Source organism: Rhinolophus sinicus, linkage group LG02 (genome assembly GCF_036562045.2).
Source record: "Rhinolophus sinicus isolate RSC01 linkage group LG02, ASM3656204v1, whole genome shotgun sequence".
Classification (NCBI taxonomy): domain Eukaryota; kingdom Metazoa; phylum Chordata; class Mammalia; order Chiroptera; family Rhinolophidae; genus Rhinolophus; species Rhinolophus sinicus.
Window position 1 is genome coordinate 35,254,526 of NC_133752.1, and position 16,110 is coordinate 35,270,635.

General features: G+C 38.1%; 1 protein-coding gene across 2 annotated transcripts in view; it reads left to right on the forward strand.

Moving 5' to 3' along the window:
• Window positions 1-16,110, forward strand: part of PPP3CA (protein phosphatase 3 catalytic subunit alpha) — a 296,871-nt gene that overhangs the window by 143,015 nt on the left and 137,746 nt on the right. For both annotated transcript variants that reach the window (XM_019757673.2, XM_019757674.2), the window contains exon 2: window positions 6,460-6,660. In XM_019757673.2, coding sequence (XP_019613232.1) covers window positions 6,460-6,660 — 201 coding nt within the window. The remainder of the gene's footprint in view (window positions 1-6,459; window positions 6,661-16,110) is intronic.

The following is a 16,110-nucleotide window of genomic DNA, read 5'->3' on the forward strand; positions in this document are numbered from 1 at the left end:
CATATTCTATTTTTTATTACTTACCTTCAAAACAGAACCTTATCTTCTGAAGTCATCTGAAAAATTAGATTATTTATTATATACTTTAGACAAAATAATTGTGCAACTGCGTCAGAGTTTCTAGGAACCCAGGCATAACCTTAAGGTAGATAAAGACCCTTTTTTTTTTTTTACCTTACTGCTTACATTCTCTCATTTTCTTTAAATTTTGTTCTTCGTCTTTGCAGTTTAACACTTTTCCAGCTATATCAAGCACAAAGTAATAATTATACCACATGGTAAGCTCTTCAGAGTCTGTTCTGCTTCTGTTTGTTCTCTATTGTTCACTTCTCCCCGACCCTTCACACTGGCTTGCATGACAGTGCATGGTGGGTGCTTAATAGGTGCTTGACGATTGACTGGTTGATTGATGTGGTTTGATTAGAATAGTAGTTTGTGACATACACAAATGTCCAGAAGGGAATAGAGGAAGTGCCAATCTATGGACGTCAGGCCAGAATGTGTTTTAAGTTGCTTCTGACATGTGATATCCGTAAGCTGTTCTCCTAACATGTGCTGACATAAGTTACTTCGACAGCCTTTGTGCAGACAGTAGCCACATGAAATATGGGACAAGAACCGGTTCATTCCTGTACGTGTTCTGATTACAGAGAGGGATGAAACGAACGTGTCTGGACTTGCAAAGACATTGCATCTGCTGTGGTTGATTGACATAGTGGAACATGTTTCGGGTGGGGGGGGAATTAAACTGTCTAGCATTTTGTATGCCCTTACTTATAGTATAGTTCAGTGAATACCAGTCTGAACTTCACGTTAGTATACCCTGGGTTTCTTTAAAAACACGCTACCCTAGACAAGTTAGATCAGAATCTGTAGAGGTTGGGCCTGGACATCATTTGCTTTTAAAAGCAATTCCAGTTTTGAGATAGTTTGAAGTTTTATAGGAACCAAAGTTAGAAGAGAAGAAAGATTAAAGGATATAATTTCCACTCACTCTGTTCTCGCTTGTTGAGAAAGATGTACCACTGTCCAACAATAATCTAATACAAGCCTTTTATGCACTTTAAAAAGTTCTAGTGGCTCTATTAAAAGCGTAAAAAGGAATAGGTGGAATTAATATTAGTAATACATTTGCTTTAGCCTAAAATACCTCAATGTTACTGTTTTCAACACTAATTAATAAAAAAATATTACTGAGATTATTTTACATTCTATTTCTCCCCTTGTATGACATGTTCTAAATCCAGTGCATATTGTAGAGTTGCAGCACGCCGCAGTTTGGAATAGCCACTTTTCAAGTGTTTAAAAACCATACGTGTCTTGTCAGTTCCTTATTGGACAGAGCAAATCTAGAGGGTAAAGTGCTGGAATACAAACCAGGAGACCTAAAGTTTAGTGTTGGTTTTGCCACTGACTAATCCTTTGACCTTGAGCAGTTCCCTTATCCTCTCTCGGGGGTTCAATTTCCTCTTTAATATGAGGGATCAAGAGTCACTCTAAATTGGGAGTTTTTATAATTTTACTTCAAAGAGCCCCAAGATTTTGTGAGCCATTTTAGCGGAGAAGACAGGCAAGCAAGCCTGCTTTAGGCTGTTTTTCTTTGGATATATATATTTGAGTTTCCAGATGTCATTTTATTTGAGGATAAAAACCCAAAAATTTGTTTTGAAGCAAAACAAAGGTTTGAAAAAATGACTAGGCTAATTGTTCTCTTAGGTGATTCTCTGATGTCAGCAGCGTTATGACAGTTACTCTAGGAACAGGTCAGGCAGCAGGTTTCCTGCTTTTCCTTCCAGTGAAGGTGTCACCATGACAATGATTCTTGGGTATTTCCTATCAAATTAGGAATCCCCTCAATAGCGGCTAAAGTGGATTTGACAAACAGAAATCTTGGATAGCTAGAGTGATAGCAGGTCACTTATGGTTACTGAGGCACCTGGTGGTTGTCTAAAACTGACCAAATTGCAAGAGGAGACCCCTGACTCTCTGAGGTGTGGTCCCATAGTCAGCCATAATTGAGGCCTAGGATCACTCTGACTATAAGCCTTCTGACTTGAAATGTGTTTTTCTATTGGTGAACGCATAATAGACAACAACTTCAATAATTGTCGTGTAGGTGACAATAATGCATACACGTGATTTTGTTCCTCAGACTAGAAAGCTTTCTCTATATCAGATAGATGAACTTTCTGTGGCAACAGCAAATAGAAAACTACCATATCCTGTTCATTGGAAATCAGTTTCTGCCACTTGTCCACAGTCAGTGACATGGGAACAAGATCCTTAAGCATGTTGTTTGCCTTTTAAAGCCTCCTGTGTTGGTTTGTCAGGAGTCAGTCAACGACCTACCTGTCCCAAATTTTTGCTCCTTTGCTGTTGTATTTGGGGTGGGGGGATTATATTGAGTAGGAATTGTGAAGTGGAGAAAGCTGAGAGTGTTTCTATTTTTAGAATGCTTCTAAGAAGTGTATTATAACACCATATTCCATGCTTGCTAGGTAGTTATCCTGAGACTATTGTGCCAAGTGAAATAAGTCAGAAAAGGCGAGAGCCATATGATTTCACTCATATGTGGGATATAAACTGAGAGGAATAAGACAGACAAATAAACAAAAACTCATAGACACAGATGATAGTTTAGTGGTTACCAGAGGGTCAGGGGGTGCGGGGGTAGATGAGGGAAAAGGCGGTCAAATATATGGTGACAGGAGATTTGACTTTAAGTGGTGAACACACGATGCAATAGATGGATGATGCATTATAGAATTGTACACTTGAAATCTATATAATTTTACTAACCAGTGTCTCCCAATAGAGTTAATAGAACAAAACAAAACACAGAAAATTGTTTTAGCCCAAATATCAGCAGTTATCTCTGAATTTTTATTAGCATACACAAACTTAATTCTTCCCATCCTGGCCTGCTCATGTATCAATGAAAGCAGCTGCTAATACTGAAAGCAAAGGAGAGAAATGGAAATCCAGTTTCATTGTAGTGTATCAAGCATAGCCACTTCTACAACAAGTTAATGAAAGAATGTTTACTAAGCCCATTGGATTCTTTAGTCTAAGTATTTTTGCTCAATATTTGACACAGATTCGCATGTAGGACTCTGGGTAAACAGGGAAAGCAAATAAATCTGACCTTTGTAAGGCTGGTATTTTTTTATGAAGCCAAAGGGTGCACAAATACACAAATATTAGTCCACTCTTATTTTTGTGCCAGAAATCTTCTCTCTGGCTGATAGCATCTATGTTCGATCTTTGGCATCACTGCTGCCCATCTTGGTTCCCTGAAGGCCTTACCATCTGTTGAACTGGTAAAGGGTTCCATCTCCTCAGTTTCCCTACCATCCAACTGGAAACAGACCGTCTGCTTGGCCTTGGCCCTCTCTTCTCGTTCCTGTTCATTTGGAACCAGCTCGAATATCTCAGAGTAGGTGGCTTTACCTTAGCCAGTCACCTTAGGATTAGCAATTACTAGAAGGTAAGAGATTGGCAGCGACAGGTGGAACATCTGTTATTGTAGTGATCTTGGCTTTGGAGAGTCTGGGAACTTGGAGAAAGTGTAATTCGTGAACATGGTTCCTCCATCCCTGCGGTGCTCTCCTTTGGCCTCTCACCTTCTTTATGTAAACATATAAATGCTTGGGCTTTTTCAGGTTTAATCCTTTGGTCTATCTTAGTTTATTTAATAAGACCAGTTAATGCATGAGTGGCAGAGACCCGCTGCTTTTATCGGCCTGACTAAATCAGCTTCTTTCCCTTCGATGCTTCTAAAATACTTGCCTGACAGATCTGCAGTCACTTAAACCATCACAGTTGTCCAATTCGTATTTTGGGAAGTCACTCAGGGGAAAAAAAAAGAAAAAAAATCACCTCTTCTTTCCCCATGTGTCCTTTTGAAGTTCTCCCTGTCCACCCTCTATCCTATATCTGGGAAATTTTGAGGAGTCGCCAAGTACGATGTTTCCTACTTTCAAACCATACATGAAGACCTGAGTAAAGAAATGTGGCCATTGAAATGTTTTCAGTTTTTCCTAACAAGCATATACCGGGGGTGAAAAAAACATCTATACACATGACTTGTATTCATATTTTGTTATCAGTAGATATTGAGTATTACAAATTTGTTTTTTTATTAAAGTTTATTGGGGTGACAATTGTTAGTAAAGTTACATAGATTTCAGGTGTACAATTCTGAAATACGTCATCTCTCTCTCTCTCTCTCTCTCTCTCTCTCTATATATATATATATATATATATATATATATATATATATAATTGTATTACAATTTTAATACAGTTTTTCCCTTTCTTAAAATGTGCAAACTTTTTTTTTTGGCACCCTCTGTATGTTGGGCAAGAAAAAGGGGGAGAAACAAAGACACAAAATGAACAAAAATCTCCAAATGCCTGTAGTCTAATGACCTTATTTCCTCTTTTTCCTTCTCTTTGTCTAATTCTTAAATTTCCTTTTTCTTGTTTCACACTATGCTTCAGCATTATACATTTTTGTCCTTTGTTTTTCATCATAATTTTTGAATTAAAAGCGGTGTTTTAAAAAACACCTCTCAATATTTGTTAGAACTTCAGTTCTCACATGTGATTTGCTCATCACTTTTTAATTATTAAGCATTGTCTTAAGTGCTTTCTGGGAAGGAGTGTAGCACAGTTGTTAACACATAGACTGACACACGCTGGAGGTTACACTCAGTGGGTCTACATATACATTTCTATGTGATTATCTTGCACAAGGTGCTTAATATTTGTTGAGTATCAAGTTTCTCTCCCACAGTAATGTTATGGGGACTAAATAAGTTTATATATAAACACGTGTACATACGACTTACTCATTTTACAGCTTTACTGTTCTGTCTGACTTTATTACCCAAGCATTGCCTAGCATAAAATAAACACTCTTTGCATGTTAGTTACTACTGTTAGTATTTACTTGAGTTATTACATCAATACTCAGATAGACAGAATTCCCACTTTACAGGTGGGTAACAGAAGCCATAGGGGGTTATTTAACTTGCCCAGGGTCATGCAAGTGGTGAGTGAGCAGAGCCAAGGCTCATGCCCAGATTCGTGTGACCGCAAAAGCCACGTGCGCATTCACTGAATCTGCCACTGCCATTTCATTTTCGCAGCATAGTTAAATAGACATGCCTGTATTGTTAGCAAATTATTAGCATCTATTAGAATAGGCTTATTTCCTGATTCTTCTTTTTCTCTTTAAGTAGTTATAATTTCTCTTGGATAACTAACTAATCAGTGCTATTAGATGGCACAAAATTTCTTGGCCTAGGTCTACCATAAATCTTGCTTCTTTGAGACACTTTTAAGAAGTAAGAGGGCCAGGTTTATTCCTCAATATCAAGTGTTCTTTTTAAGAGAGATAGCATCATAAGGAGATGTTCTTATGCATCTATTAACAGCATAATGCACATGGCAGATGGAAATTGCATGAAGCTGTTTTATGCTCCTTCCAGATATTTCTAATAGATGTGCATTGTCCAGTTGATGAACCCTCATGTGAAATAAAGAAATAGTGAGTTTCCCTATTGGGATGGGGCTTACTGGCCATTTATCAGTTTTAACCGCCATGATAGCATCTCTGCCCAAGGACCTGGGGATATCCTAGCACATTGTAGGAATGTCCTGGACAGCCTGCAGCTGAATGTGTGAAGAGGAATGTATTCACAGATATGAAGAACGACAGTAGCTACGAGAGAGCTTCTTACTGTTACTAAGAAGGCATGGGTGATATGGTATAGTGAGTGGTTGGTTCTAAATCTGAGCAGTAAGTGGAGTTTGTCATTGTATCATATTCCTAAATACCTGTGTCTCCTCACTGATGTCATACTGTCCCCTCACTCTTCAAGATGTCCCTTCAGTCCATACACACACCAATCCTGATTCCCTGTTCAATATTCGATGCGATTTTGCCTTTGTTGCTCTCGGATTCCTGCTCTCGCCTTACACAGCAAGTCCTTCCATTTACTCAGAGAAGTGACTCTAGTTGAAGGGGCAGACCTGGTCTCCAGACCTGTTCCCATTCCTCCAGTCCCAGTGGAGGCGCCTGCTTTGTAATGGGGGAGCATCTTCCACAGGTCAGTTATGGTCGGAAGTATAGGAACTATTTTCTTTTGCTGAATTTATCGTTGCCAAACAGAAACAAATGTCTCTCCTTTATTTGTTATTAACTCAACATTTCTAGATGCAAGACATAGGTACTGGACAAATAAGAACTATAAATTTCCTTGCAGCAATCACTTTACATCTGGAATCAAAGGAAGCATTTAATGCTTGATAGCCCTTCATCATTTTAATGCGGGAACCCTTTAAAATACTCAAATAGGTGATTAGTGGTAAGGGTAGATATTTGGTGGTTATTATTGAATCGTTTGTTGTTGAGTTTGGGCTCATGTAAGAATTTGACTTTTTCTCTTTCAGCTGTCCCATTTCCTCCGAGTCACCGGCTTACAGCAAAAGAAGTGTTTGATAACGATGGGAAACCTCGCGTGGATATCTTAAAGGCACATCTCATGAAGGAGGGCAGGCTGGAAGAGAGTGTTGCGTTGAGAATAATAACAGAGGGGGCTTCAATTCTTCGACAGGAAAAGAATTTGCTGGATATCGATGCACCTGTCACAGGTATGTTCTAAGGATGGAGGCTGCCCACTTGTACCCACACTTCGTTGTTTTCACATCAAATCAACAGCCCAGTTAGTCTTCAAGTAGCATATTCATCTTACTCCTTTACTATCAAATCTGTACACTAAGAACTAAAGATACTATATATAAAAATATTTTTGTTTTCACAAATTAAATATCTGCACTATTGTGATGCTCTAAAAAGTGCTGTGCAATGTAGAGATGATGAAGATATTCCAAAGTAATGCTTTAATTAAGAAGTGGCATTATTTGTCAGTAACACTCACTGGCCCGAACAACATAACGTAGTCATCTAGAAAGTTTGGGCGAAGTATACTAAGGCTTCCACAGCGGTTGAGTGAGAGACTGAGTTAAAGCAGTGGATCTCAAATTGTTCTCCCTGAATTAGGGTCATCATCATCATCATCACTGGAAACTTGTTAAAATGTAAATTATCAGGCTCCACCCCGGAACTACTGAGTCAGGTTCTCTGGGCGGAGGTGCACCGGTCAGTTTTATGCACCAGTCTAGGTGGTTCTGATGCACATTAGAGAACCACGGAACTTCAGGCATTTGGTGCCTAGAAAGTGTGTCTCTAAGTTTTTGGTGCTTTCGATGTTCCTTGTGGGCAGATACATATTTTGCATAAGTTTAACTTCTCTTAGACCATAACTATTACATCTTGTCAAAAATGTGTCTGGTACAGGGGGTCCAATATTAAACCTGCCCTTTGTGGAGTTTGTTAAACTTGCGAGTTTTCAATTTTAGAGAAGCTGAAAAACATTTATTTTCTCCTTAATTATTCTCACTCTGGCAAAGCGGAAAAACATTAGAAGCAGAATATTGTGCTTTTTAAAATAAAAGGGACATTTAAAAATATTTCATATATACTAATTGCTTTTTCTCTCTCAAATCTTCATTACTTATATTATTGACCTTCAAATATGCATTTGAATGTGACTGAGAAAGATAAGCTGTCTTGAATATCAGACTAGACCTTGTCCCTCTAATGACTCCTATTACAAAGAAATTGATATTATTTACGTTTTATTTTTGGTTGGCAATGCTATTTTTCTTTTTTGCAATTCAGAAAAACAATGAATGTGTTGGGGGCCAGGCAGCAGGAGAAATTAGCACTAGTTGTGGTCACTCAGTGTTGGACCAGTGTAAAGAAATCAAGCAGCACACATACCCTGTGTATAACTACGAAACCCTTTTCCATGTGTTAAAATGGACTCATGCATTATTATCTCCAGCTCTCTGACACTGGAAAATATAAGGGCAAAACAAATGAACATGCTTTACTTTTTTAGGTACTAACACACGAATTGTTTTAGTGTGTAAATATTAGTTTGGAATCTACCAGCCAAAAACAGTACTTTAAAATTGACTATGAATTCCAGTTATAAATTAATGGTAAACTATTAGCTTTAAATATTTTTACCATTAAGCTTGTTTTTGGTAAGAATGGATGGCATGATGTTTTATTTTGAATTTATTTTTTTCTCCATTTCACATAATAATGTGTCATTTTTAATGAAGAATTCATGTTAAGTTCACAAAAGAGCCCAGTAAGTGTTAATGGAGGTGATAATTATAACTAAAAAGGAACATGCAATGAAGATATTTAGGGCAATGTGTTTTCTGGGATGCAGTCAGCTCTTCTGTTTGATTAGGCTCTGCCCTGAAAGGAAACATAGGGGGGATTCTGAAAGAGTCAGTTTCTGGTGTTTTATCCTGGAACCTTTCTGGAATCCACAGACTAATTGCCTTCATATTCAATAGGGATCATACCTGGTACTTTCTAGTGAGATCCTAGTGGGCAATGTGGCAAATTTCAAGATATAAATATGAAGAGTTTTTGGAAATCAGGACACAATGATGTGTAACTTTTCCCTGGGGAAGAAAAAAAAAAGCTAAAGTTTTTAAGATAGTGACAGAAGTAGCTATGGAGATATCACAGACAATGTAGCACTAGAAAATAGAACCAAAGCAGGAAACACCTTTCTCTGGAGGAGTGTTTATATTTCACAATGAAGGCAGGACTCCAAGGAGCCTCTAGTACATTCTATTGCAATGATCTCTTTACCTCTTTTCTGGGAATATAGGGATATGGAACAAAAGTCGCCGAGAGGGTGGAGAAAAATGTATATTAACATTTTGATAAAAGGAGGAGGGAAAAAACCCCTTTGCGTGTAATTCATCAGAAATCTGAATTGAGCTTCATATTCCCCTCATGAATTTATGAGCAAAAGATGAACCCGGAGTACTGCCCAATAAAAGTAGGAGCATTGCTCCAAAAAATGACAATTTCTTTGTACTTCAAGATACTTCTTATAATTTATTGGTAAAATTTTATGGTATATGATTGTGTTCTGAGATTTTATTTTACCTGGACAGCTGAATCAGCAGTGTGATATTTATTTTTAAATTTAGAATATTTGTTGTTTTGGTAACTGAATCAGCAAAGTTGTATTTTATGATACATTGATAACTAGGCTATGCAATAAAAGGCAGAGTTTACATTTAAAACTCTTCAGGGTAGAGTATTGTTGATGTAGTTCAGAATTCCAGACTTAGAAAGATGGAGAACTTAAAATTCAGAGGAAGAGGAAGACCAACAAAGTAGATGAGGAGCGGGACAAGAAGGAAAATTACATAAATGAGAACGTGTGAAAAAAGATGAAGCAAGAACTTTTAAGGTAGGAGGGGAAAAGCCTGCAGCTTGACTATCTAGTGCTTTTAAAGTGATAATGGAAATTGTCTCTCACCTGCATGCGTCAGAATCCTAAAAATGGCCAGGTGAGTGGGTCTGGGTAGAAACTGGCCAGGAACCAACATTAAGTGTAGTACATAGGTAAACTTTCAAATGAAACAAATAGCAACACTTTTATAATTTTACAGGAAAGTCCCTCAGCTTTCTCTCTACTCCTCCTCCTCTTACTTTTTATTAATACAAATAGTTCATTCTCAGACATTTAGTGAGACGTTAATGTCTGTGCCATGCTTTGCTTCCATTTTAAGAAAAAAATTAGAAATGAGTGTTGTAATCATTGGAAATCTGGACATTCCTTTAATGTTTAAATGTACAAAGCTAGCCAACTCCTCTCCCCCCCTCATCGTTCAAGTGTTTATAAATTAGTGAAAGGTTTATGTTCATTTGGGATTTTTTTCCCTACAAATTCAGTATGTTTCATTTTGAGAAGACAGAAGGATCAGGAAGCTGCTTGCAGGTGTCCCTCTGGAGAAGGGGATGCAGCTCTGTGCACCTTGCCCTCCAGGAGCGTGGATTTAGATAAACCACAAAACATCTCCGTGGGCGTAGAGCTAAATATTACCTCTGGGTCCCCCGTCAAAATAAGGGCGGTAGGGGCACGTTCTGCTTTTTTCCCTGAACTAACTTGTCTGATTAGAGCAGTAGCTGTTTCAGAGATTGAATTTGAAGAATGTGTTTCTGTGTTGGAGGCATTTGTGAAGGAAAGTATTTTCCCTCTGTGACTCTTCTGAAAATTGAATTGAATTATTTTTGTTTCCTTGCAAACATACAAATGGATCATTAAAAGATGTGGCCACATAGCAGTGTGGCCACTTGCTATGGACTGAATGTATGTGTCCCCCGATATTCATATGTTGAAGCCCTAATCCTCAATGTGATGGTATTTGGTGATGGGCTCCTTGGGGGGTGATAAGGTTTAGATGAGGTCATGAGGGTGGAGCCCCCAGGATGGGACTAGTGCCCATATGAGAAGAGGAAGAGATGAGAGCATTTTGTCTCTACTTCTTGTTGTGAAGACACAACAAGAAGATGGTCATCTGCAAACTAGGAATGGGGCCCTCACCAAGCGCTGAATATGCCAGCACCTTGATCTTGGACATTCCAGCCTCCATAACTATAGAAATATTTGTGGTTTAAGCTGCCTAGTTTGTGGTTTTTGGTGAGAGCAGCTAAACTAAGACACAACTCACTTGGGGAATTCAATTTAACAAACATTTTATTGAACGTTTATCTGGTACAGGTGCTGGGGGTCACACACAGCTGAATAAGACTGGTTTCTGCTCTGCAAGGGCTCAGAATATACCAGGAAAACTCAAATCGCTATTTGCCCAAAGATATGTACAGCAAACTATTGACTAAATTAAAAGATATGACCTAGATTTAGTCAAGCTAATTAAGAAGTATCCAACTGCATATAGTTAGACAAAAGGTTTTCCTATCTTCTAAATGGCTTAGTTTTCCCTGACAGTTAGTGCCCATTGATGATTATATTCCATCTTTGAGTTAAAGAAATTGTCGGTAGCTGGGATCGCGCCTGTCCTGAATATGGATTGAGTCCTCTTTCAGAAGGTGAGGAACTGTGAATGATATGTGACATGAGACGTAGTTGTTGACTGCAGTACTCATGGTCTGTTTGGGAAGTAGGTACATAAACAGATAATTACTATATAATCTGTTAAGAACTGTAATGGAGGCATCTACAAACTAGTGTGGGAACTCAGAAAAAGGAATGCAGGGAAGCCAACCAAGTCTTGACAGATTACATGATATTTGAACTGGATTCTATGTGATAAGTAAAATTATACCAACTGAAACAGCTAAGGAAGGGTATTCTGGGCTGAGACAACAGCATACTACAGGCACTGGGGCTTTTTGTAAAGAGGCAAGGTGTGCTCGTAGAGGTCTCACAAGGGTGTGAGGGGTGGTCTAGGGGGTGACATTGAGCTTGGCCAGCAGAGTCAGGTATCGGTCTCTTGTAGGAAGCACTTAAACATTCGGATAGTATCCTGTAGGCACTGGGGAGTCAAGGGGGCTCTTCTTACAGGGGAACTACATGATCAAGCTTGTGGCTAGCATAGCATGAAGGATGAGGTGAGTGGACTGGAGTGGAGTGGGGTGTAGAGTGAGGGGGAGAGGGGTGGATTAGGAACCTTTCATACTTGTCCAGGGCAGGCATGAGGATGACTTTGTCAGGGTAGGAGGCTCGGCTTCGAGTTTGATTACAGGGCCTTTGAAAAACGAGAGTTGAAACACCTGATGGGTTTGTGCAATCCAATTTACTACATTTCTCCTTGAAGTTCTCATGTTTTCCTGTTTTCCCTTTGGCTTAGCAGAGAACATTTCCCACATTTGTAAAGCAAAGGCAGACCCGGAGCTCAGGTTTTTGAATAGAATGATTGAGAACTCATTTTCTGCTCTGTGGGCTGAGGGGATAGGCCAGCATCAGCTGGGCAAACTGCTAATCTCTCCGGTTTGTCTGTTTCCTGCAGTGGGGGATTTGTCCCTTGGGCAGCAAAGGATTCCCTCCGTGGCTGTGCCTGCCATTTAGCATGTCAGGCAGTTGCCAGGAGAACCCTCTGGCTTTGTTCCTGGATGTGAGAGTGGACCAGTGGCCAAGTCTAAGGTCACGGCATTCCTTCCCTTACAGCAGCTGACGTCAATTAGGAGAATTCCCCATGCCTTTACTCTGGGGAGAGTTCAGTGGGGATAAGAATCCGGTGTCTTTTGAGACCTAAAAGGTCAGTGTTTATTCTCCTCATACTATCGTTTGTCACTATCAAAGGAACATGGCCTCCGTTTATATGGGGATAAAATATTACTTCTGAGGCATTTTGCCCACTTGTGATTTCAGTGGCCAACTCTTCAGGGCCTGCCCTGCAGCCAGAGGCCTATTTTGGTACCCGGCCCACTGCTGGCAGTCAACACACTTCCCTCCCAGTCTGTGGCAGCAGCACATCATTTTAATGTGCTTATTCCCCTTAATTTGGGCCCTTGATTAATAATAATAATGATGATGATGATGATGATAATGATAAATGATCACTGTGTGAGAGCCAACGTCCGTTTCCTTATTGTTTACTTTGGTTTTGCAAGGTTGGCCTTAGGAAACCCATCTTACAAATAAAGAAGGGGGGTCTCAGAGAGTTTGTCAGTGTGTCTCAAACTTGAGCATGAATCGAATCACTCGGAGGACTTCATAAAACACATGTTGCTGAGTCTTCCCTCCAGAGTTTTTGATTTCTTAGGTCTGGAGTTGGGCCTGAGAATTTGAAGATCAAACAGTTTTCCCAGTGATGGTGCTGCCCTTGGTCTGGGGCTACACTGCGGAAACCACTGGGTTAAGTACCTGGTCTTAGGTGCACAGCTGGTAAGCTGACCACCTTTCCTTGAACAGGTACCCATCTACATAACTCATGCTATTACACCATATTATACTCGTATACACTGTTCTGCCTCTGTATTGGGCTTAAAAAAATAAGGCGTTTTCCTTTCATTTGACTGGAATTTTTTCTTGCTTATTATAGAAGAAAACACAGTAAGAATGCTGTTGACGGTCTCAAAAAACAGAAAGAATACATTACTTTGTTGATTATAATTCATTATGTTTTAAGTAAAAATGAATTACTATAATACAGAGGGGCAAGACAAAACAATAGTGCTTCGCGTAGTTACGGCACAGAGTTTATCCATATTGTTTTTCCCAGTGAAAAACCTTCATACCATGTTTCCCGGAAAACAAGAGCTAGCCAGACAATCAGCTCTAATGCGTAGTACCTTGTTTTTTAACAAGCTTTCTTGTTAAAAAGGAAAGCTACTGCTGGGAGAATTTGTAAAATAAAATAAGGAAGATTTGTATCAAAGCATCTTTAAGTGAAGTATGTGGTATTGAATACAGCATTACATTAAGAAGAGCTGAGCCATGGTAATTTAGCACTTGATACAATGAACAAGTCAGTAATAATCTGTTAACATCAATAAACTTATAATACCACCCAGAGGAAACAGTTGACAGTCATAATAATTGCATTATAATTACACAAACAAATATTTTGCTTTAAGATACAGAGTACCCTGCCCTTTTCAATTTGCCATAAATCAGGACTTTTCACAAATACCGTAATGAAGTTTCTAAGCACCATTGGTAAGAATACCTATAATTGTTTTCATAGGAAGGTACAAATCCCCAAGACTATTATTCTTAAAATCTGAAGCTTATCACTTGCAGTAATAATATCCTGATGGTTTTGGAGGAGATTGAAATATATTATAATCAATACTACTGTGTTTTTAAGAGAAATAATGTTTCAGATAATACTGAAATACGTCCAGATGAAGAGAGCATTCTTCTTACATACAATGACGAAAAAATGTAGATGCACTTTTCTTTGTCTACCCAGATTAAATCCATGTTTCCTATCTCATCTCATGTTTTATTTCTCATTGAGGTGTCCCTAATAATTTCAGACTCCATTGACTTTATTGTCCTGTGAGCAGTAATGTTTATGGGCTTTAATGAACATTCCCAAGTACTGGTCACAGACTGATACTGGTCTATGACAGATTTTTTTCTGGTCCAGAGTGAAATGATCTTTTTCATTTTGTGAGACTGCCTTCTTTTTGTATATGAAACTATGATGGCAGTACATGGTAATTGTTTTCTTAATAGCTCTTTGGGGGACAAATTAATGAGTTATTTTTGTTGTAAGGCTAACATTTTTTAAGTTCTTGTCTTTTGCCAGTCACTAGTATAATTACTATACTTTCTACCTCACTGTACTTTCATAGGGTTTTCATAAACCCTATGAAGGAAACACTATTAGCTCCATTTTACAAATGAGGAAACTGAAACTCAGTGAAATTGAGTATTGTATCTAAGGTTGCCCAGATAGAAAGTGCCGGAACTGGTTTTGAAGCTCAAGTGGTTCAACCACGTCTATTCCCATTTTATTTGGGGGTAGAAGTTAATTGAACAGATCCATGAAATCATTAAATCTGGGAGTAATTATATAGCGTGGCAGTTAACAATATTGGACTGATTTTTTTTTTGGGGGGGGGCTGTTTCATGCTGTCATAAAATGTTAGAATCTGAGGACATGGATCTTGTGTCATGGTTTTGTGGATTTCCCCTATTTCAAAATAAATTTAATGTGGATGCACTGCTGATTTGCCCGTAGTAAATTATGGTAATATAATGGAAATAGCTAAGATATTTAGAGAAATCTCTAAAACAGAATATGTATTTGTGTGGATGTGTATATGTCAGTGTAATCATTTAAATAACAGTTAAATATTTTTTATTTTGTTCTTTTCTCCTGAATAGCTATTTGTTGATTTCTGTCTTAAGTGGAAGATTTTGGGCGTATGAGATCCTGGATAAATAAAATATATAAACTTGTCAGAAGTAGTCTCTCACAGAAGAATCTGTGGTTCAATTGGTGGATTAATAAAGAAAGAAATAATACTAAGTTTTGAGACAGCTGCTTTGCCACTATTTAAAGTGACTATTTTGGTATATAAAATGTTTTAAAATATTAATTCAATGACTTCATACACACATTCTTGCTAATGTTACAGCCTATCTCCTCAGAGAAGGCCTTTAGGCAATTCAGTCCTGGCTTTGCTTTTGTCCTGGGGGTCAGATAGCTTGTCCTCCCACTGTTTTGTCCAACTTCTCACCATTGAGTGCACATTGCCTCAACAAGTGACGTGAGAGTCCATGGAATGTTTGAGACTTAGGTCAGCCTGTTGAGGAGGGGGAAAAAACTCAAAAAAGTCCCATGTTCTTTTTCTAATATTTAACCCTAAAAGGTATATGTGTAAGATACTATGTATGTATGTAAATCACTATCCAAGAAAAAAGTACAACCTGGTAACTGGTCTCCTTAAAGTTGCCCTCATCATAAGAAAATAATATTCTTAAGAAAATGTGTTTTGTAAAAAATATGATTTAACTGGCTATGTATGATGGTAGGAGAAAAGCAAGAACCAAAAAACCAACCCCATAGCCAGGGTATAATCAAAAATCTTTCTTATCAAACAAAATTGTATTTTAGTATTCTGAACAAGATTTCAATTCCTGCTATCATATGCTTACTCTTTGACTCTAGTTTGGTGTATAATGTGCTTTGTGATTAATTTCTGTTCGTATTTAACATTGTGGTCCATGTATCAGCCAGTTTTAAGCATAGCAGCGTTGTTTCATTCTGTTTTTTATGACACCAAGAATGTTTGTTTAATGTTTGGACACCAAGATTTGAACTTCAAGCTCATGAGAGTCATGTATGTAGGTGAAAGGAAATGTGACCTGTTTTATTCTTTCTGTAAACTTTTCTTAATTTTCTTTTCTAGAGTTATCTGCTCTGAACTGTTTTTCATCATGTTTATAATAAACAAAGGCCCGTGAAAGAGTAAAATTAGGATCAGTGGGAAGGAAAGTTATAGGTAAAAATGAAGAAAACATGAAATTATTAACAGAACATTCTTTTTCTCTTACAGCTCCATTTGTAATTTTTTTTTAAAGTAAAATCGATGTCAAGATCACCACTGTATAGTGTCTTTCTTTACAAATTATTCTCTTTTTTGTTGTTATATTTAAGACAATGTTGTTGGGTTCATTGGATTTTATGATAGTGTCAGGTTTTAATATTCAAAAAATCTATTCATAATTCATGAAT